Source organism: Mytilus trossulus, chromosome 5, assembly GCF_036588685.1.
Source record: "Mytilus trossulus isolate FHL-02 chromosome 5, PNRI_Mtr1.1.1.hap1, whole genome shotgun sequence".
NCBI classification, from domain to species: domain Eukaryota; kingdom Metazoa; phylum Mollusca; class Bivalvia; order Mytilida; family Mytilidae; genus Mytilus; species Mytilus trossulus.
Window position 1 is genome coordinate 13,553,253 of NC_086377.1, and position 24,633 is coordinate 13,577,885.

General features: G+C 33.3%; 2 protein-coding genes across 2 annotated transcripts; both read left to right on the forward strand.

The window, feature by feature from the left end:
* Positions 1-9,628: 9,628 nt before the first annotated feature.
* On the forward strand, positions 9,629-11,356 carry LOC134717617 (uncharacterized). The gene has a single exon (XM_063580111.1). It carries the CDS (start codon positions 9,629-9,631, stop codon positions 11,354-11,356), a length of 1,728 nt encoding a protein of 575 aa, XP_063436181.1.
* A 198-nt stretch (positions 11,357-11,554) lies between these two features.
* On the forward strand, positions 11,555-12,622 carry LOC134717618 (ATP-dependent DNA helicase pif1-like). Its single transcript, XM_063580113.1, has one exon. The coding sequence runs from the start codon at positions 11,555-11,557 to the stop codon at positions 12,620-12,622; it is 1,068 nt and encodes a 355-aa protein (XP_063436183.1).
* Positions 12,623-24,633: the final 12,011 nt, after the last annotated feature.

The following is a 24,633-nucleotide window of genomic DNA, read 5'->3' on the forward strand; positions in this document are numbered from 1 at the left end:
AACCCAAATGTCTGGGTCGGGAGTGTCGCGAACCGCGATTTATATTCTTTTCATTTTCAATGTGCTCCATACTTATTATTATGTAATTTACAGATCCGTTCATTGTATTCATAACTCCGTTAATTGTCTATTATTTATGTAATTTATTCACGTGGCATATCTTCAACGGAGAAACGGAGTTGTATTTTGTTTAAAAGAAAAAGATTTGTAATTTGAAATTAGAGTAAAAATAAATGTTATACAGTGATTATGAGTTGTGTCTTAAATAAATTCCAATGATTGTGTTGACAAGGACTTACGCAACATTGTTTGGTGCCGGGACCCGGGACCTTTACTAATTGTTGCTTCTATTTTCAACCCATTGATTGATTGATCTGTAATAATAGATATTTGTTCAAGTTAACTTCCATTGATGGCTTCCAGGCTGCTCCTGTATTTTATTATGTAGATTTTGCAGACTTGGTTATTTTTAATCAGCCTGTCTAGACTTGTTATTGACGGTTTTGATCATGATAGTTTGGGTTTATGTTTTTTTAGGATCAACTTTTCATGTTGTGATTTGGTAGAATCCATGGTAATAGCCCCCGGTTGGCTAGTGGAGTCGTTATACGGCATACTGTCAAAATTATTTTATGTAGGGTTTTTTGAAGACTTCAAATGATTATTCCTGACAATATTGTACCAGTATATATTTTTCCTTTATACACCATTTTTACATTATACAATATTGTGTTCATCATCAATATGCATTATGTTGTTTCTAAAAGAGGGACGAAAGATACCAAAGGGACAGTCAAACTCATAAATCTAAAAACAAACTGACAACGCCATGGCTAAATATGAAAAAAAGACAAACAGAGAAACAATAGTACACATGACACAACATCGAAAACTAAAGAATAAACAACACGAACCCCACCAAAAACTAGGGGTGATCTCAGGTGCTCATGAAGGGTAAGCAGTGTACTAAGTGTATCATTGTTATAATCTTTCTACACACTTATTTGTTTTATCTAGTCTCATTACATGTACATTGTAGTCCTATATGTGAACAATATTAGGTATGTTGATGAACATGTATATTGATAAAGTATTATCATTAAATATAACTATTTTTTCTAAATATTTGATCTTTTAGAAAAAAAGATACTTCAAGCAGAAAGATCTTTTTTCTTCATTTTACCTACTATATCTTTTTTATTTTTATTTTTTTTCTGGTAAAACTATTAATTTGTCCAGTCGAAAAAATGGAAATGTTCAATATTATTTACACAACCAACATGATTGTCAATTCATCAATAATGTCAAAACATTTTGCATCTCGTCATTCACTCAAGACAGCTTCGTGGAATATTGAAGGATTGACCACAAGATCCTTACATTCTGGAAAGTATTTCCAAGTTTCATATAGTCAGATTTGAAGGGGAAAAAAGCAACCCATGGTTAAATATCATTATTTAAAACTTTGGTTTATCCTATTTGTCAAATGATAATAGATATAGGAAGATGTGGTTACTATTAAACCCCTTTTGGGTTTTATAAGACAAAGACTAATTGACCATGGTTTTTCAGAAACAACATGCAAATATTTCAGCATCTCCTAAATTAAAATTTTTCCCAAAGTGTTTACAAAATGAGTGAACGGTTATGTTGATGCATTAAGAGATAGATCAGGTCGATCATCATTGTGTAAATTTAATCTTTAATCTTTTATTCACACATATATATATAATCTGCCCTTGAATTAAAAGCGGCAATGAAATTTCGCAGAGAAAAATGCTGCCTACTTTCACGTTTCCCGACAGCATAACATCATTAAAATTAGTTATTATTAATTATATGAACATATTCAATGAAAGTGCATCGCTTGAACTTTGTATTGATAATCTTCGTAATATTCAACTGTGCAAAACGTGTATCGCACAAAAACAAAATGGCGGACAATGAAATAACAATTGAATCCGTTATCAAAACAATTGAAAAGTCCAACGACCTTAATCTGGATAAAATTTTCTCAGAATATCCTCCAGAATATCCTCCAGAATGTATACCTACAAAGTTAAAAACGCCAGCAGGCGACAAAGCCAAACGAGCTAAATATGAGTCGATAGACATCAATCTATATGAGGACAAGGCAAACATGGTTGCCTTTTGTGTGAAAGTTGATCGCATTCTCTTGTGGGTCAAAAGTATTCATGTATGGTATTATGATCATCTTGGTAACTCCGCCGAACACGATATAAGGTGGTTTGATGATCCAGCAGATTGGAATAAGAATGCAGGAGGCAATAAAGCCATATGTATTGAAATTTTAGCGAAGCATTCGCATGACACAGAGCAAAAGGTGTAGGTAGACAAAAAGTTGCAGACAAGTTTCCACAGCTGGCAGAGGTTTTAGAACTTGCATTTGGAGAAGGCTCTAAAATACATCCAAGGCTTTCCTCAGACACTAGATACAAAAATCTGGGTCTTGCCCTGACAATGGCAGAAGCTAGAAAAAGTTTACTACAGCTGCATCAGAAAAAAATTCTAATATAGCCTTGTCTACCTGCTACACATATACTGAAAACTACCGTAAGAATTCAAGACAAGCACTCCGCCACCATATCGATCAAGATGTAAATGCTAAGATATCTTTAAAAAAAAACTTCCACGTGTAGGCATGATGGATGAGAGGGTGAATGCTCATTACTGCCGGGCAAACGTTAACTTTCACTTAGACATGGCAGCTAATGATAAATATGACTGCTTAGTGGATGCCAAAGATGCAAAAGGTGTAATATGTGCAGATATCGACCCTGTACAGAACATGGGAAAAGGCTGGGAAAAAAGACAATCGACTAGATCACCAATTTGATCAGTCAAGAACGAATGCGTGTACACCAATGACCCATCTTTTTCTCCAGTCGATAACTTCTGATGCTATCATCCACTTTGACAATCTTACATTAATGAACGTTGTAAGGACAGGTCAACCAGTTACATAAGTAAACATATCCTTCTTCGAGCCAGAGACAATTTTTAGGTGTTTTAATGAACTTTTTCTTCTGCTTTCCATTCCAGCATTAGATATGTTTTTCAGAAATCCTTCAACACATACTTTGAAGAAAAAATGGATTTTTGTTGTAGATAATGGACCATCTGAGGCACCAGCAAGCACACTTGTAAGAATGCTCTTGGTTAGACTAGTAAATGTCATGAACTTAGAAAAGGCCACACAAATCTCCTTTGAAACATTAAATTCCAAATATAATCCTGCAGAGAGACCACATGCTGCTAAAAATTTGGTTCTTAGTCGACATGGTCCATTTAAATCTAAAAAGCTTTTCATCCATAAAAAATCAAAACCTGGATTTTCTGACCAACTCGAAAACATGGAAGCCATAGCAAAAGATGGTATTGGATGCTTGAGATCAGCTAAATTTGGAAGCAATCAGTTTTTTGGCTTTAAATTAGAGGAATTCAAGAGCAGTACATATTTCTAAACGACGAAACAAGTTTGAGGAATTTCTTAAATTTTCAGAACAAGGCAAGGACAACTGCCATACAGAATATACAACAACAGATTGTCCCTCTTTTAACAGATATGTGTCATGCATGGGAGTTGCAAAGAGAATTCAACGGCAATTATTTGGACGACTATAATCATTTGTCAATTTCAATTGACGATGATATCAGGACTGCATGGTTGACAGAATATTCTGCAACCATATTTTCACGTTATAACAACTTAGAATATAAATATGTCAAAGAGCCCCTTCCAGATTACATTCGATGGCTCTCTAGCAATGGCGAATTACACTATGTGTTATGAGGCAAAACAGGCTGTTCCATTTGGTGAATGGGATTCTGAAGAACAATTCCTTCCAACCCGTATTTTAAACCTTATTAGTGAACTTGTTGTTGACATTCCCGAGTCTTTCCTTGATTCTGTCTCTACTGACATGGCTAACTCCTGATTAAGTGCAAAAAGAGCTGGTAAAGATGTCAGAGAAAATGTTAAGTCAGCTCAAAAATAAAGAAATAAAAGAAAGATGGAAAACACATGACTTATTCAAAAAAACTGTTGTAGAACTACAGAATGAAGCAAAACAGCTAAATATTCCAAATGCCATGAAAAGTTCTAAAACAGAGTTGGTTGAAAATATTGCTCAAAGTAAAGCCTTAACAGTTCCATCAGATGTAGATACTTATGATGGAAGTATAAGTGACATTTCAATGGATTTGAACAGGCTAACCATCAAAAGTATTGAAATACCACAATTTAAACTATCGTGGCACAAAAGATGAGCTTGTAATGAAAGTATTCCTTCTGAGAGACAAGCGTTCATATATGATAGTTGAATCAGTTGTAAGTAAGATAACAAAATTGGGAGAAATAGTGGTCAGTCTTATAATTTGGCAAATTTTCGACTGGTTAGACAATGTGTTGAAATCAAAACTTGAAATTGACCAGGAGAGGCAAATTGAAACAAAACACAATTCCAATAAACCTGATCCTTATGAACAGTGCAAGGAGACTGGAGCCAAACTTAAAACGTATTGGTCACGTGCAGAAATTGGAACATTGGTTGGTATGTTGCCAATGTAGTTTGGATATTGAATATCAAAAGGAACCTGGTTGTGTGTATTCAGTGGATTACACCAAATTTTCAGAAGGGAAAATTAAAGTTTATTTCATCCCCATTTTATTCCTAGACAAACAGTTTAGGGTAAATTAATCTATGTTGCATTTTATGATTTCTGTAAAACTATGTGTTTATATGTTTTTATATAAAAGGACCAATATGAACATTCATTTTTGTGCTAAATATTCTTTTTCTTTTATCATTTTTTTTTTTAATTCTGTTTTAATATTTATATCAGTATATCTATAATACTAAAATTACGAGGTCCAATTTATCAGCCGTTATCACGTTAAAACGACGAATCAAAGAATTCGACTTTATATATAACTAATATAGTACAAAGGTGTAGATTAAAAATTACACCACTCCAGGCCCTTTTGTTTTCCACGTAATTAATATTGCTAATAATTAAGAAGTTCCGGGTCGAGTCCGACACCGATACCAATAGTATATGTAACATAAAGCTTCCGGTCATATCGCATGTGTAAGTTGAACATTTTGAAAAAACTATTTTAAGTCGAACTCAATTGAACAGAATAATAACACGGATACCAATAGTATATATATGTAACATATAGCTTCCGTTCATATTGCATGTATAAGTTGAACATTCTGAAAAAACTATTTTAGGTCGAACTCAGTTAAAGTTCAACTGAAAAGTAATGCTTACAGTGTGGGGTTGCCTTGATGACCAACACCAACACCCGCTTAAATTCGTTCACTCATTTAAAGCCACAATGGAGAGAACCCAAATCGAGACTTCAGTGCACAACGTTAACCCACAGGAATCAGAAGTTTTCTGTAAATAATAAAGTCGACTATCAAATTATAGACCTTCTCGCTTAGTTCAGTGCACAACGTTAACCCACAGGAATCGGATGTTTTCTGTAAATAATAAAGTCGACTATCAAATTATAGACCTTCTCGCTTACTTCAGTGCACAACGTTAACCCACAGGAATCGGAAGTTTTCTGTAAATAATAAAGTCGACTATCAAATTATAGACCTTCTCGCTTCTCTACGCTCTGAAAAAAACTATTTGAGTACACTGCATTCACAGTAACAAAATAAAAAGGTGGGCGATGTGGGTACACTTGCACTGCTAGCCTAGGGTAACTGTCTTGACAGTAACAACATGAAAAGGGGTGGGCAATGTGGGTACACTGACACTGGGCGATTTTGGGTATCCCGGCATAAGGGTTCCACTTATAACCAACACACGCTACCGTTTGAGCTGAATGGAAAATCCTAAAGGATAACAAATCTATACTAAATTTATCTGAAATAAATTTATAATATAAAAATAAGGAGATTTTGTATCATAGCATTGCAATGAGACACAGTTCAAAAAGAACTGGGACCTTATTCACAAAGCATCCGTTAACTAACAGACCTGTTAACGACTATGTCCATTCCGTAATCATTATGCTAACAGGTGCACCTGTTGGTATGCAAATTAATCACCCACAGGAATCGGAAGTTCTATCAATAATAGCATAGCAATGAGAAACAGTTAAAAATAAACTGGGACCTTATTCACAAAGCCATTCTGTAAACGTTATGCTAACAGGTGCACTATTAACAAACCCGTTGGTATGGAAATTTCATTTTATTAATGCTTCAGATATTTATATTGGTTTAAATTTCAGAGAGATATTAACGGGTCCTTAAGCTAACAGATGCTTTGTGAATAAGCTCCCTGTTCAACTTAGATCATTTATATAATTGGTATGCAGGTGTACATTTCAATAGATTAACATAAAAAAAATCAGTGCACTCCCTCAGTCATCATGGTCATGCTCCAGTGACTTTGAAAATATTACTAAATTTTCTAATTAAATGTACATGATGTAGGTCATTTAGGTGATTTTCAGAAGAACTTGCTTCAGCCACTTAGAAAATATTACACACACAGTTTTCTAATTAAATGTGCGTAATTTTTACAAGAACTGTTCATACATTTGTACATGGCCATAAACATTTGATATGGATGTATATCTATAAATGCCTAATCCCCTCTGTAACACCCCTCAGTCACACTTCATGGACTAAAAATCTTGCAGATTGCTGATTTCTTAGTAGAGAATTCATTTTGTTGTAAATACATTTATCTCAACTATGCATGTGTACTATACATACATTTGTAATATCACATGCGAGACATATCTATCTTCACATCCTGTTTAAATACTCATTCAGTACCTCCACATGCATGTCTGTGTTTACAGCCAGTTCTCCAAAATATTTTTTTATCTTCAATCTGATAATTTTTTTACATAAATAAGGCTGTTATTTTTCTGTTTTTAATTGTTTTACATTGTCTTATCAGGCCCTTTTATAGCTGACTATGGGGTATGGGCTTTGCTCATTGTTGAAGGCCGCACGGCTACCTATAGTTGTTTATGTCTGTGGCATTTTGCTCTTTTGTGGATAGTTGTCTCATTAGCAATCATACCACATCTTCTTTTCATATAACATGTATATGCATCTCGCAAAATCTAACTACAAGTTGCAAAAATGTTATGTTTCCTATATTTCAGTTGCATCAACACTGTTTATGCTTGAAAACATTTCAATACCATAATTTTATTTTAATATACAGATTTATTAGATCTGACATGGCAACTCACCATGATGATTTCCTGGACACACCGGAATATTCAATAGGTATCATTCATTTCTTTAAAATCATCATGATCTTCATAAAGTTACAAATTAACAACAACTACACTTTGTCAATGTTGTCATTAAAATAGCACACACAATTTCTTGCTACAACTTTCCTCACAAATGGGATTAACTTGCTTTTCCAGAGTTCACAAACATGTCAAAATTTGCTCAAGTTTGTGCATACAGCAGTTTGATAACACATATAACATAGGCAATGATATTTGGGTTGGTGCATGTAAATTAAAGTCTACATAACGATACATTTGATTTCTAAACATCTCTGATTGCACAAGCTTTACCAGAAAAAAGGATAATTACTACAAATGTATGAAAATTATTTACTCCCACTGCTTACATTTATAAACTTTGTTACAGGTGAGCAAAGTACTCATTGTTTCTATCTGAACATGTGACATCAACATGATAGTTCATGCAACCTTCATTCATTAACAAACAATGTTCCTTTAGGTTTAATATTATGCTAATTATAAACTGTCCATGACTGTTATAACCTGAATTAAAATAACATAAATATATAAATATCATCAATGCAAACAAATGAAAACAATGTTCAAACCTCTGATTACGTTGGATAAAAACCGCAATTTTTATACGAGTGCATGCTAAACAAATTTCTTGATAGAGGGGTCTAAATACAGCAAAAACAACATTTTCCAAAAGACCAAAAAAGTGAAAATTTATATTTTAACAAAACGCATTTGATTAGCAGGTCGAACAACTGATGTTCTTAAACCCTGCTGACTGTCATCGATGATGGCCAAATAAACGGATAACTAGGTGTTACAACATGGGTCTTCTATTACTTAATTACCAAACAGAAAACAATAAACCTGTGGAAAAGATGGTATACCGCAAACATGAGGTGCAAAAATTTGTACACCATATCCGGATTTCTACAGTTAATGTCTCTTCAGTGATGTTTGGAATATAAATGGTATATAATTTGAAGGCCATATAATTTACCTCAATTTAGGATAGACTCTTGAATATATATATATCAACAATGTAATTATTTACATCAATTTTTTTATTTCTTTTCAATTTTATAGATAATCAACACCATACTGATATCCATCTGCCATTACATTGCCAGCTCCAAAAAATACTTTTGTTAATGAACAAATTTAAGCACAACACAACCAAAAGTGCAATTGCAATAGATGCGTGGGTGACAACAAACAAAACTGCAGAGCTAAGAGAGGAAAGCATAGAAATTCAGCGCATTATCAGATCAGATCTGAATAAGATTATAGATTTAACCAGCAACTGCAAAGCAGAAGCCTCTAAACTGATTTCCACATTGCATGAATGCAAATGTAAAAATGACAAGTTAACTGAAGAACTTAAGTTAAAAACAGAGCAATGTGATGACCTTAAATTACAAGTAGACGAGCTAAATTTTTCAGACTTAGAGATAAGAATGGAAGAAACTGATAAGGAAAAAGAGAAAGCCTCAGATAAATGAACAACACGATTAAAATGAATTAATATGATATTCATATATGATATTCATATTGTTATTGACTCTTCTTTGATACTTTGACATTTTAGTGTGTGTGAGTGTTTAAAAAAAATATACTTAAATTAAGAAAGGTATTCTTTATATGTTTATAATACAATTCTGTTTTTGTTTTGTTAATTTTTGTGTGTTTCAAAATAACACAATACCTAAATGAAGAAAGGTATACTATTTATACTTTTTAAAATGATGAATAAACAGTTTTTGCAATTTACTTTTAGTCAACTGTTAGTGTTTCACTTTAAGAAAAAAAATAAAATGACAGATTTTGTAAACATTTTACAAAAGTCATAAAGATATCTACATAACAATTGGGTCATCTTGACCTACATTTCATCCTTGAGTCACTTTGCTTTAGTTTTAGGTTCAGATCAATATCTACAATACTATACATCATATATCAATAAAACTTCATCAGTAAGGGCATCTTACAGAGTAATGACTGAGTATACAAACAACAAATAGGTCACCTCATGATGTAATGAAAACAAATGAAAATTTTCAATTAATTTTAACGTCTGATACCACAAAGGACTCAAGACGCTACAATTTGCCAACTTCTTCTGAAATTTCAGTTATACTCCCTGGAACTAACACTACAGAACCTTCGAAACGTGATATTGTTTTAGACTGTAGATCCACTTATCACCCTGAAGGGCATAACATAATTCATATCAATGAAACACACTCAAAATATGACTCTCTACATTATGTACTATTGTTTCCTTTCGGTGAAGATGGTTGGCATATTGATATCAAACACAATGACAATAAAAGGAAAGTTTCGGCAATGGAGTTCTATTCTTACCGCTTAATGCAAAGATCAGATTTTAATATTATATTGAAAAGTGGAAGGCTATTTCATCAATACATAGTTGATCAGTTTGCTAAAATTGAGCAAGAAAGACTTAACTATTGCCTTTATCATCAACATGAATTAAGATCTGAACTTTACCAAGGTCTCAGTGATGCTATAAACTCAGGTGATGTTGACGGTGCAACTGTTGGAAAAAAAATTATTCTGCCATCTTCATTTACTGGCAGTCCACGTTGTATGCATCAGCTTTACCAAGACGCTATGTCTATTGTAAGGAAGTTTGGAAAACCAGATCTCTTCATAACTTTCACATGCAATCCTAACTGGCCTGAAATTAAAAATGCTCTCTTGGGTAATCAAACACCTGCAGACCGTCCAGATCTCACAGCACGTGTTTTCCATCTTAAGTTAAAGAACCTACTTAATGATATTGTCCAGCAACCAATATTTGGAAAAACATTGGCACATGTATATATAGTTGAATTTCAAAAACGTGGATTACCCCATTCCCACATTCTTATAATATTACATCATGACAGCAAACCATTCACACCAGATGCATATGATGAATATGTATCAGCTGAAATTCCTGATCCAAAATTGTTACCAGACTTGCACAAATTAGTTGTGTCCCATATGATACATGGACCATGTGGAGAAGCGAACAAGCATTCACCATGTATTGAGAATGGAAAATGTACTAAACAATTTCCAAAACAGTTTTATGAAAAAACATTCCAAACCACTGACGGTTATCCTAACTATAGACGCAGGGATAATGGAACAACAATTGAAAAAAATGGAGCAATTGTAGACAATCGATGGGTAGTACCATATAATCCATACCTATTAGCAAAATTTGTAGCTCACATTAACGTTGAAATATGTACAAGTATTACAGCAGTAAAATATTTGTACAAATATGTGTACAAGGGACCTGATAGAGTCATGGCAGGAACTGAACAAGTCTGTACAAAAAATGATTCCAAAAATATTATCAATGAAATAACAAACTTTGTAGATGCTAGGTACATATCTGCATCTGAAGCAAGCTGGCGTATATTTCATTACGAATTACATGACAGGTCACCAGCTATTCAACGTTTAGCCGTTCATCTTCCACACCAAGAAAATGTTGTTTATAAGGTCGGAAATGCAGTGCACACCTTAGAACATGCAAAAAACACTACACTTACTGCATGGTTTAAAATAAACGCAGAGGACCCAAATGCAAGATCAGTGTTGTACCATCATTTCCCAGAACAATATACTTGGGACCCATCTACATCCACATGGAAGCCTCGAAAAGCAGGAAATATGATTGGTAGGGTATACCAAGCAAATCCATCTGAAGGTGAACGCTTTTACCTAAGACTTCTCTTACACCACATACCAGGGTGTAAATCGTTTGAAGATCTGCGAAGTTTAGATGATGGCACTATTTGTGACTCTTTCAAAGAGGCAGCACTCAAACGTGGCTTTTTACAAGACGACCAAGAATGGATTGAATGTCTACAAGAAGCAACTTTATCTGCATCTCCTGCACACATAAGGTCACTTTTTGTTACAATTTTAATTTTCTGCGAGCCTTCAAATCACATAGTACTTTGGGAGAATTTCAAAGGTCCTATGTCTGACGATATTAAATATAAAATGACAAATATCTGCGCGAACAACAATGAAGATTCTGTAACTAATTGACTACTTACAGTTTTAGAAAGTCAACTCCGTATTCATGGAAAATCATTGTTTGATTTCCCAGGAATGCCACATCCAACCGAGGAAAATCCTTCAGATATGACATATGAACCAAACTTCTGCCCTGCTGAGCAAAAACAAATAGCTGACATGAATGTGTTGATGCTTAACACAGATCAACGTTAAGTTTTTCAAGCAATCATGGATGCTATCCAGACTGAAACTAAACAAAAAATATTCTTTGTTGATGGCCCTGGAGGATCAGGGAAGACCTTTTTATACAATACTTTATTAGCACGTGTCCGATCGGAACATAGGGTTGCCCTGGCTGTGGCATCATCTGGCATTGCAGCCGAATTATTGAGTGGAGGGAGGACAGCTCATTCCACATTTAAAATACCTATCCCAATACTAGTAACAAGTACATGTAATATAAGCAAGCAAAGTATATTAGCAGAATCAATCCGTACCGCATCAATTATTATTTGGGACGAGGCTCCAATGGTCCATAAACATGTTATTGAGTGTGTTCACAGAACTTTCTGTGATATAATGGAATGTAATGATCCATTTGGAGGCAAAATTGTTATGTTAGGCGGTGACTTTAGACAGATTCTTCCGGTTATAAGGCATGGGAGGCAAGCCGACATTGTCGAAAGTAACCTAAAGAGGTCATTCTTATGGCAGAATATACAAACATTGCCTTTAACTATCAATATGCGTGTTCGCACAAATAATTCATTTTCCGATGAAGCATTTGAAAAATTTCTTCTTCGTATAGGCAATGGAACACAGCAAATTTTGGATGATGGACAATCTACCATTGAGTTACCAAGATATATATGTATTGAGCCAAATAATAATGGACTCCAAAAATTGATAGATAGTGTATATTCAAATTTGAAAACGGTAGATCCTGATAATAGTTATTTGGGAAGAGCAATATTAACTACCAAAAATGAAAATGTGGACAAAATTAACACCTTAGTCATGGATCAATTTCCTGCTACACCATCAAACACCAAAATTTATCTCAGTGCTGATGCAGTTGCAGATGAAGACCAGCAAGGTCATTATCCAACTGAATTTCTGAATTCGTTAACACCGTCTGGAACACCTCCACACAAATTGTACTTAAAGAAAAAAGCGCCCATAATACTTTTGCGCAATTTAAATCCTACAGAGGGATTACTTAATGGAACACGACTATGTGTGCTTAACTTAGGCACCAGAATTATAGAGGCTAAAATTCAGAATTATAGAGGCTAAAATTCTAACTGGACAACATTCTGGCAATACTGTATTTTTACCAAGGATTACAATCATTCCATCAGATCCTGGACTTCCCTTTGACCTAAAACGCCGACAATTTCCTATTAGACCAGCCTTTGGAATTACAATTAATAAGTCTCAGGGACAAACATTAGATCATATTGGTTTAGACCTCACAGAGCCAGTTTTCTCACATGGACAATTATATGTAGCCCTATCTAGAATCCGCTCTTTTCGTTCATTAACAATACTTCCTAACAAAGATTCCTTCGTCAATGAGAAATACACAACACAAAATATAGTGTACAAGGAAGTTTTAAATTAAACTTCAGACTATTTTTTGTTTAAATAATGTAACATATATTTGCCATCTTTTTATACCTCCACCAGTGAACCGGCCATATATAATATTTTACATATCCGTCCGTCCGTCTGTACCATTTGTAGGTTTAAACAACTCTTATATATATATATATATATAAAAAGAAGATGTGGTGTATTTGCCAACGAGACAACTCTTCACAACAGACCAAATTACACAGAAATTAACAATTATAGGTCACCGTACGGCCTTCAACAGTAAGCAAAGCCCATACCGCATTGTAAGCTATTAAAGGTCCCAAAATGACATGTAAAACAATTCAAACGAGAAAATTGACGGCCTAATTCACGTACAAAAAATGAACGAAAACCAAATATGTATATATTATAACACAGCAACAAAAGATAACCACTGAATTGCAGGCTCCTGACTTGGGACAGGCACATATAAATATAATGTGGCGGGGTTAAACATGCAAGTTAGCAGGATTATGTATTGAAGCGAAATTTCTAACACAAATTTAATGTACTGTCTCTCTGTAGTGTTTGTTGTTGTGCACCACGGTTTCTTTTTTTTTCTCACTTGGATGTCTATGGCAGTGCTTATTTATGACATCTGCAACTCCGCACTTCCCATTCTATCTTATACAACAGACTTTTCTCTTTTTACATCTAAACTGTTTGTGCACTATCACATTTGATCTGTAGGGTAGGTTGCAGGGTTATTAGATAACTTTTTTTTGTCATACACAGTATGGAACAATCTGATCAAATAAAAATAGTAATAGTTCAGAGCAAGTTCCAGATTTAGAGATTTGATATTCCGGGATTGACAAGACATTTCAAATTGCGCATTGTATAATCATTAAAACACCCTGGAGAATATACACACTTTATTCTTTCAGAACAATCCATTTCACTACATCCAAAATATTCATTCAAATTTACACAATCAATCGGCAATAACACTGCACAATCACGGGTTTTTACTAGTATACATATATGATACGCCATGTGGTCATATGAAATTGGATATCTTGCATTTAAACATATTATTAATCAAACTATCATCCTGCATTAATCATAATAATTCATTTATATTTGAAATACACCAATTGGCAAAATTATCAGGCTATCCCCAGCATAAATTTTGATGATTAATTCATAGAAGTTAGGGACAAGCGTTTTACTGCCGGTCGGAAGAAGACCAAGTGACCATATCTCTATACCCCAGTCACCCTTGGGGAAAATTGAAATACATAACAATGAATAAAAAACAAATATGAAAATTAAACCACTAAAATTGCACGCTTTTAACTTGAGATATCATGCAGGGATAGTGTATATGTGTGCAATGAGAAGATATACACTGGTAAACACATTGGACAACACGTTCTCTAGTCATGGATTTGGTTGTGCTTGACTTAAAACATGCTTTTATTAGTAGTAGCTACTTGTTACTAACTAAGTAATTTCCAGTTGTTTTTTTTGCATATTTGGAATAAAAAAAACAAAAAAACCAGACAAAAAATATAAAACCGATGTCTTCCATAGGTATTGCTTCTAATCTATACACTAAAATTTCCAGACATATTGATAGCATTATGAAAATAATTCCAGTGTATTTAAGTTATCGAAAGTTATTAAAATCTGGAATTCCACAAAAATTTTGTAATAGTAAATAGCCATGGCGTTGTCAATTTGTTTTAGATTTACGAGTTTGACTGTCCCTTTGGTATCTTTGGTCCCCCCTTTGTAATAGTAAAAAATATTTCCCTGGAATTTTTTGTAACATCTGATGTCTTCCATAGGGGGGGGGGCAGAATATTTCTGGAATAGCCCAATGAAATCATAAACTACAGGTAATAATTGCATCACACGCGCAACCTCAATCATTGCACTAGCAACGACAAAAACATTTACCTATGGGATCTAACGAGTTGGCCGATAATCAATAGTGCTACGATGTAAATTCACGACGCTATGTTTATAATATTTAATTTTTTTCTATCGATATCGTTATAGTTACATGTAATTTAGGGCTACTTGTCTAATGATTTACCTTACCGAATGGTGTGTATACTAGTAACGACATATTTATTTACCTGTATCATTTTGTGTAAATAGTTTAGTCGTTGTAAGTATCACGTGTTTTTATTATTGTTTCAGGCGTTAAATGCCGCCCATTAAGGGAAGAGTAATTAAAGCTTGTCTGATAAGATTGAAATCCATTGTCTACACGTTCATAACAATATAATATGCTTTACTAATGCATCTGAGGTTTAGTTTAGGAATCGATACCGGTCCTTGCCTTAAAACACATGATTCCTCATTCTTGTTCAGATTTAACGTGTTCATACTGATATCTTTGTTTTTATTGTCGTGTATGCGAATGTTGGCACATTTATAGTAAAGTAAAATCAGAAATGGAAAAGAGAAATATCACATATTGTTATAGGGACCCTAAGGGTGACTGGGGTATAAAAATATGGTCACATGGCCTTCAGAAAAACGCTTGCCGAAGAGGGGCGTCCGTTTGGCTGTGCGGCATGTATAAGTTCGCAGTCACGTCTGGTCAGAAAGGGGACGTCCACGCTCTTTGTACGTTAAGAACCCTTGCAACAACTCTTTGAGGGGTCCGTAGGTGGCCTGTTGCAAGGCAAAAATTCTGTCTCTATCCAAGATACCCTCATTTTCCAGTGGCAGTCCAAATTACCCCCACACCACCACCACCACCATCCTCTTATTATAACAACCTACCTATTGTATTTATTGTGAACTTGTTTTCGTCCTGAATATGCATGAAATATTTGCCACTGGACGTTAAACAACCAACAATCAATCATATGTCACAGGACTCATACTCTATCGACACATTCGTACGATATCATTCTTGTGGATTTACATTTGTATTAAAATAGTAATGAGTGGCTGTTCAAGTCATTAACAAAACGCGTTATTTTAATCTTAATTAATCAAATATTTTAGTGATATCCTGTTTGAATGTACTTTTTGCAACAATTATTAACTCCAAGACTCTTTTTGTTGGCCCACATGTTTGGGATTTCATGTATATTAAATTTAGTATCGCATTAAAATCTAATTTTTCATATCATGTATAAAGGTAGAAATATGTCTGAGAAATAAAAAGTAAAAACACTAAAATACTGAACCCCGAGGAAAATCCAAAATCAAAAGTCCAAACACATCAAACGTATGGGTAACAACTGTCATATTCCTGACTTGGTACAGGCATTTTCGAATGTAGAAAATAAACATTAGAAAATAATATATCCTTCCTGTTATCAAAAAAAATAATTAACTTCTAGGTATTGTGTTTTGTATTTAAAAAGTGTCAAATTTTGTCAAAATTGAATTGGCTATTATTGCATTCTTAATAACTTATCTTTTTAATAATAAAAAAAAGTTTGGTATTTATGTAACTAAATTCAAAAACAAACTATAGGAATCCAGAGTCCGTTCTTATGATGTGCCAACAAAGAACTCATCATATGAATTGATTCAAGCATGAACAAAATAACACTCACCTCCACATTTCTTCCCCGTGCTTCAGCATTTGGTTCAGTCGTGTCATGCTACCAGGAAAAGAAATGTTTAGCTTATTGTTGTAATATTAAAAGAACCTCAAATTTGCTCCATTTTTAAAGCATTTGAAAAGAATTAAATGCAAAAAGAAATCGTCGAGCGTTTCGTGATGTTGAAAGCAGCTTTTCTTGTGTAATAGGTTAGCGATGGGGTAAAATGAGAAAATTAAGTATTCAACATATGTAGAACAATCTCAAAAGTTTTTGTCTACATAACCAAATTAAAATTAAATTAAGTACGTTTAAGGTTTTATATTATCACACATGACTTATTGTACTAGATTAATTAAGTTTTGGGAGGTTGTTTTAAAATAAAAGTGATAAAGTTTTGGAAGTTGTTTTTTTTAAATGCAAATGATATTGTTTTGGAAGGTCTTGTTTTAAAATAAAAATGACAAGTTTGTCAAAATTTGGACATTTGAAATTCTATACATATCAACACCATACCTGCCTAGAGACAGATGAATCAATGCCAAGGTCAGACAAATCACAACTGTCAGTCTCTTCCTTAAATCATAGAAATATAGATGGTAATGTTTGATGCACATAGGATACACTTTAAACAATATTTTGGTTTGCCAAAACCCTTACCAAGGATAGAAACATTGGGTAGATAGGCTTTTTTTTCGTATCTGAAAAAGAAAAACTGAAGTGAAATATGTTTTTTTGTCATGCAGATAATATTAAAAAAATGTTTCAAATTTAGGTTATAAAAGATTTTAAGTCGGCAGCTATTTTCTGGGTAGGTAGGGTTAGGGAAAACAAACATATTGTTTGTTGTGGCCAAACAGTGTTAAGCATGCATATCAATAATGTGGTCATTTTAATAAATTTCCCTGTTAACAAAAGTTTTAAATTTTTCGAAAAACGAAGGATTTTCTTATTCTAGGCACAGATTTCCGTATCCGTATTTGGCACAACTTTTTGGAATTTTGGATCCTCAATGCTCTTTAACTTTGTAAGTGTTTAGCTTTATAAATATATCGATATTAGCGTCACTGATGAGTCTAATGTAGACGAAACGCGCTTCTGGCGTACTAAATTATAATGCTGGTACCTTTCATAACTATTAAGCACTATATTATAGTATGTTATAGTTCGTTTCTGTGTGTGTTACATTTAAAGTTGTGTCGTTTGTTTTCTTTTATTTTGAGTGTAAGTTCACATTACAATAAGACTTGTCACGGTACTTATCTATCCCAAATTCATGTATTTGGTACTTAGGTTATATTTGTTATTCTCATAGGATTTTGTCTGATGCTTAGTCCGTTGTTATATGTGTTTCATTTTAATGGTGTTTCGATGTTCTCTGATATTAAACGCGTTTCCCTCAGTTATTGTTTGTTGTCCATGGATTTATGAGTTATGAACAGCGGTACACTACTGTTGCCTTTATAGTTCGTTTCTGTGTGTGTTACACTTTAACGTTGTGTCGATTGTTTTCTCTTATTTTTTTAGTGTAAATTCACATTATAATAAGACGTGTCACGGTACTTACCTATCCCAAATTTATGTATTTGGTTTTGATGTTATATTCGTTTTTCTCTTCTTTTTTTTAATTTTAGAACTTTTTATTTCATTTAAATTAAACCTAAATAACATAGAACGAAAGTTTCAGTAAACTAAACATAGTGTACAACTCTAAATATTCCAATACATAAATGCTTAAACAACGTAAATATATTCTTAATTACACAATAAAACTGCTTTGATTGTATTCAAACAACCAGGAATCTGTCTACTTTCACTTTTCAGATAACTTTGTATACATGTAAATAAATTCTGTGTTTTTTACTTTAATGATTCTGAGTAGTATAAAGTTTATCTTAGATGCATTTTAAAATCATTGCACGTCTTCAATATATAAGAACACAGTTCAGTTGTCCTCCACATTGCAGATATTTTATCCAAGGACAAATTACAATATTAATTAATTATAACAAAAACACAAATCTAAGTGCAGTAAAATATTCTCCCCTATTCTGTAAAGACATTCTTGTTCTTATTCTTTCTTAATTGTGTGGCCAGCACTAAATCTTGTTTAACCTTGTCCTTCTATTTTCTATCACTTAGAACACATTATCATTATCCAACATGAACTTAAAACAAGAAATTAAACAGATAGTCGGGGTGCAATTTTATGTGATATATGATATTAAGTGTTTTTGAAATTTAACAGAAAAATTCATTCATATACATAATAAACATCTAAATAGGTGCACTCTTTCTAAAACACGCAGCAATCTGACAAAATGAAAGAAAACTAGTCTTGTATTATAGAATCTTTTGAAATGGAATGATGAAGTTAGCAACATATAATAATGCAGAAAAAAATTAATTTCTAGCATCATTTGGGTAAAACAGAGTAAAGCAAGCTTCATAATGTCTGTGTCATAGCAAGTTGCTAAGGTTTGGTGCCAAAATAGGAAGATTTTTTTAAATGACAAACAACATTATTACTGTGCACCGACCATCATCCTCTATTATAAAAACCTACCTATAGTATTTATTGTTAATTTGTTCTCGTCCTGAATATGCATGAACTATTTGCCACTGGACGTTAAGCAACCAACAATCAATCAATCATAATTGGCTGAATTTTAACATTCTTCAAATGATTTAAATATTGCTTTGGATAATTCACAGATTTGGGGTGTTTTTAACTTCAAAAAATATTTGCATTAAACTTTTATGAACAGAGTCATCGTCCCTGAACTTGGTTTTCATTAGAATTGTTATTAGTTGTCCATCTGAGTTATATTCTTCAGGATCACTTCGCGGTGTTGGCAAGGAGATCACGATCTTGATACTATTGAAACGTGAACGTATAACATCGCATGTCCTAGACATTCTGATGGTAGCAGTGTTTGATTCATCTTCGGTCTCAAATCTGAATAGAATAAGTAAGAATTTGAATAAAAAGACGATATAAAGAATGGAGATGTATTTAATGGTTAAAGTCCTTAGGATTGCTGCCATCATGATATAATTTAAATTGATATATCTTTTTCTTCATCTGGCAGTTTAGAAAGTTTATAAAGTTTCGCATCAGAGAATTATAATAACAGTTCACATGAAATTAACTTCAAATGTTTTAAGCGTGATGTTTTGGTTAAAGTACCTCATTATCTGGTAATATGTAGATCTTCAACCTTTTGCATTCTATTTTAATCTCTCTAATTGTTGCTCCAATTATATCTTTTATAAGAAATTTCCCAGATGTTTCATCTAACTGGTCCTAGGGGTCACTGATTGAGCTATTGCTCTTGTTTTGTGTCAATATCTAACTAACACTGAGAAACATGTATATCACCCCTTCTCAACAAAACATGTTTTTGCGTGCTGCTTCCTGTTTCATTTCAATTTGTCGGAACAGGGCTTGTTTCTCTAACATTGCTTCCTGTTGTAAGATAAGGGCATGTTTTTCGACAGATGCTATTTTAGACTTTGCAACCTCTGCCTTGGCACGCTTTCTCCGTGTCAGGCTTGACATAGTAATCAAAGGTACCAGGATTATAATTAAGTACGCCAGACGCCCGTTTCGTCTACATAAGACGCATCAGTGACGCTCATATCAAAATATTTATAAGTCAAACAAGTACAAAGTTGAAGAGCATTGAGGATCCAAAATTTCAAAAAGTTGTGCCAAAAACGGCTATGGTAATCTTCGCATGGGATAAGTTTTTTAAAAATTTCAAGGTTTTGTATACAGGAAATGTATGTCAACACCGAATGTTGACTACTGGGCTGATGATACCCTCGGGGACGAAACATGTCTGACACGTTAGATCTACCGCTGTGTAAGGTTTTCTTACACTTTGAGGTCTTTGTTAAAGTGGATTTGGCCTTTGTTAGTGCGATGCGATGCTCGTGTAGTTTTTACGCAGCTTAGCTGCCTTATGCGAGCACCCTAGATTTGTGTTCTACCCAATAAATGCTGAAATATGTGCCATTGTTATTATCTAGCTGGATGTTATGTTATTCAAACTAATTGGACAGTTTTTTCATACTTTTATTTTTTGATTACAAAAAATTTGAGAAAAAACTTAAATGATCGTCGATTTATCCAAAAGTTTGAAGTTGCACACACATAAGAAGTAGGGGACATTAGGAATCTTTATGTAGTTTATTATCCACTGAGATTTTGGCTAAGCTGGCAAAGAACAAATGTATGAAATGTTTAATCGCCGAAAATCTCTAAAGACAAGTAGTTTAGATATCTCAAATGGCAAAAGTCGTAGGAATATTGTTTGTCGTCAATACGTAGTCAACTACGTCAGTAGCCTGTTTTTAGCATTATTATTCATGACACCGATCTTCATTTTGTTCAACCGCTAGCTTTATACAGAAAATCGCCGACATATAATGTGTAAATTCGAGTAAAATCGTATCTGACAAAAAGAACATTGTAAACAAAATGGCTGACCTGAGAAGAAAATTACAATATCGGATCCGATTCCTGAAGCGGATATGGGTAATTCCGGGTGTTGGCGATCTTTGAACTTTAAAAAAAACAGATGACGAAATACATCTTTGCATGGTAAATAAATATAAACACTAGAATTGAAAACCAAGAGATATATGTAAAAGAATGAAAAAAACAGAAAATATTTTGTACTGAAACTCAAAATTACTTTTTGACAAATTTTAATGTCAAAATCCGATACAATGTGAGTTTTTGTACATCAGCAGTTCCTTATGCTAAGACATTCAGATTAGATCAGGAAAATTCTAGAATTATATTTTCACACAGACATAATCCAAACATTATCACAAATCCAATACTATTATGTCTGTTAAATCCAATCAAATGTACATTATACACTGCACAAATATTTCATCTTCTTGTGCACTTCCTCCTCAATGTTCACAGGATATTTAAAAACAAATTAAAATTGTTGAGCAAAGAGAACAGGAAAAGCCAGTCATCATGGTTAAGTTGTCATATCATTATGCTTCTACTTCATATCCAAAATCACAGTCTTCGTAACGCTGTAAGAAAAATGCTCCTATTTGTGTATCATGAAAATCCAAAAAGTAAATTTGCGCAAATACAAAATTTCTCCTACATATTCTATGCAACAGACATATCAACCTGAAAAAGAAAATAAACGTAATAATGATTGATTTTTTTTTATTTTTCTTTAACATACATGTTAACAAGTATATGATTATTACACACCACATAAAATTCATCGTCATTAATGTTGGTTTTAAACACATGATACTATGAAATTTATAAATCAAATTCAACCGTTATCTATATTATTTATATGTGTATAATTTATATGTGTATGTAAACAATTTCAGTGTGTATATTAACAATATGATATCAACTTATTACCTTTTAAGCTCAACCTACTGTCTCTGTTGTATAATTCTGAAGAGACGTGCATGATGTGTAATATAGAAATAAATTATCTCTATAATGAGTGAAAAACTAAATATATGTTCCCTAAACTGTCAAAGCTTAGGGCAAAAAGAAAAGAGAGAAATATTAAAAAAAAACAAAAGTGTAATATTTTATTCATACAAGAATCACACTTTATTGAAAAACATGAAAATGTCATAAACAATGAGATAAAAGGGAAACTTTACCATAGTTTCGGAAATTCACAATCCAGAGGCGTAACAATTCTTATAAAAGAAAACATAAAATTATTAATGAAACTAGAGATAATGATGGAAGAATAATACTCATTAATATAGAACTTGATGGTAATATATTTACACTTCTGAATGTATATGCTCCGATCATTCGTCGAAATAGAAACTCTTTTTTCAAAAAAGTAAACAACATCATTAACAATAACCGCTTAGGAATATTAATAATGGGGGGTGATATGAATGAAAGTTTAACTTCATTTGATAGAAAAAGTATAAGCCCTTATAATCAAAATAAACCTGTTAACAGTTTAAAACAACTAATAAAAAAATATAAACTTATTGATATTTGGAGAGAACTTGGAAAAGAAAAAACAATAGAAGTGTTGTAAGCAGAATTGATTATTTTCTAATAAGCCCAGATATAAGACTGCACATAATATCAGCAGACATAAGACCTGCACTAATATCACACACAGATCATCAAGCAATCTCTTTACAAATAAGACTTCAAGCTCAAAATAAAGGCAAAGGATTCTTTAAGATAAACAGTATACTGAATGATAAATGATAAAAAAGAAATAATAATTAAACTTATTGATACTCATAAAGAAAAAATACTCACCAAAATAATGATCCTCGAGTTACTTGGGACATTTTCAAAACTGAAGTATGGAAGGTAACCATTGCAAACAAAAGGCTGTTGAAAGTAACTAGAGGCTCTCAATAGCCTGTATCGCTCACCTGATTCTACTTGGGTTTTTGAAATCATATAAAAAAAATATAAATTTGGCTAAAAGTGACAAGACAACCTTATACGGAAAGGAACATTCAGGCTATGTTTAATTTCATTCAAAAGTCCCCAACTGGCGGCCATCTTTTATGATGGCAAGGCTACAATGTAACAACACTTGGTCAGCACCTCATAAGGAACATTCATGCCATGTTTGGTTTCATTCAATTCTGTGGTTCTCTAAAAGAAGTCATTTGTATGCATTTCCCATAGGGTCCTATTTTAAAATAAGTCCCCTGCTGGCGGCCATCTTGGATGATGTATCAGCTACAAAGTAACAACACTTGGTCAGCACATCCTAAGGAACATTCATGCCATGTTTGGTTTCATTCCATTCAGTGGTTCTCTAAAAGAAGTCATTTGTATGCATTTCCCATAGAGTCCTATGTTTAACTAAGTCCCCTGTTGGCGGCCATGTTGGATAATAGATCGGCTACAAAGTAACAACACTTGGTCAGCACCACATAAGGAACATTCATGCCATGTTTGGTTTCATTCCATTCAGTGGTTCTCTAAAATAAGTCATTTGTATGCATTTCCCATAGGGTCCTATATTAAACTAAGTCCCCCGCTGGCGACCATCTTGGATAATGGATCGGCTACAAAGTAACAACACTTGGTCAGCACCACATTAGGAACATTCATGCCATGTTTGATTTCATTCCATTCAGTGGTTCTCTAAAAGAAGTAATTTGTATGCATTTCCCGTAGGGTGCTATGTTAAACTAAGTCCCCCGCTGGCGGCCATCTTGGATTATGGATCGGCTACAAAGTAACAACACTTGGTCAGCACCTCATAAGGAACATTCATGCCATGTTTGGTTTCATTCCATTCAGTGGTTCTCTAGAAGAAGTTCAAAATGTAAAAAAGTTAACGACGACGACGGGCGGACGACGGACGCCAAGTGGTGAGAAAAGATCACTTCGGGCCAGGTGAGCTAAAAATAAAATTAAACATTTAGAAAATAAGTTAAAATTCGTAAATGAAAAATCAAGTAATTCTCAACATCTTAAAAAAGAAATAAATAATGTAGAAAACAATTTACAAAATTTATATATAAAAGAAACTAGAGGTGCACAAATTAGATCCCGAGTCAGATAAGCAGAAGAAGGGGGAAAAAACACACAATATTTTTTGGTCTTGAAAAATCAAGACAAACCTAGAAAACTGGTTCCTTCCATAGAAATGACCATGGTAATATCGTCACAGACGCCTCAGATATTCTTATTCTTGGGAAAAATTAATACCAAAATTTGTATAAAAGTACTAAACCTGACCCTTCAGAAATAAAAAAATATGTAAGTCAAACAAAAATAGATCACTCACTATCCAATAATGACAGTGAACTATTGGGGGCCACCTAACATTAGAAGAATGTACAAATGCTATATTTAACATAAAGCTGAATAAATCCCCTGGACTAGATGGTCTCAGTGTAGAATTTTATCGAACATTTTGGTCATACCTAAAAGAATCTGCAGTTAAAGTAATTAATACATGTTATGAAAAAGAAGAAATGACAACTCTCCAAAAAATTCAATCCAATAGACTATACAGTTAATATAATGGAGAATGTGATTCAGCATATAAATACATAACTGTTTAATCAGTTTACAGACTTGTGTTGGCTTTTTATTTAGAATTTTGTTAACACGGTACAACAACCTTTTTATTTGGGACGAAC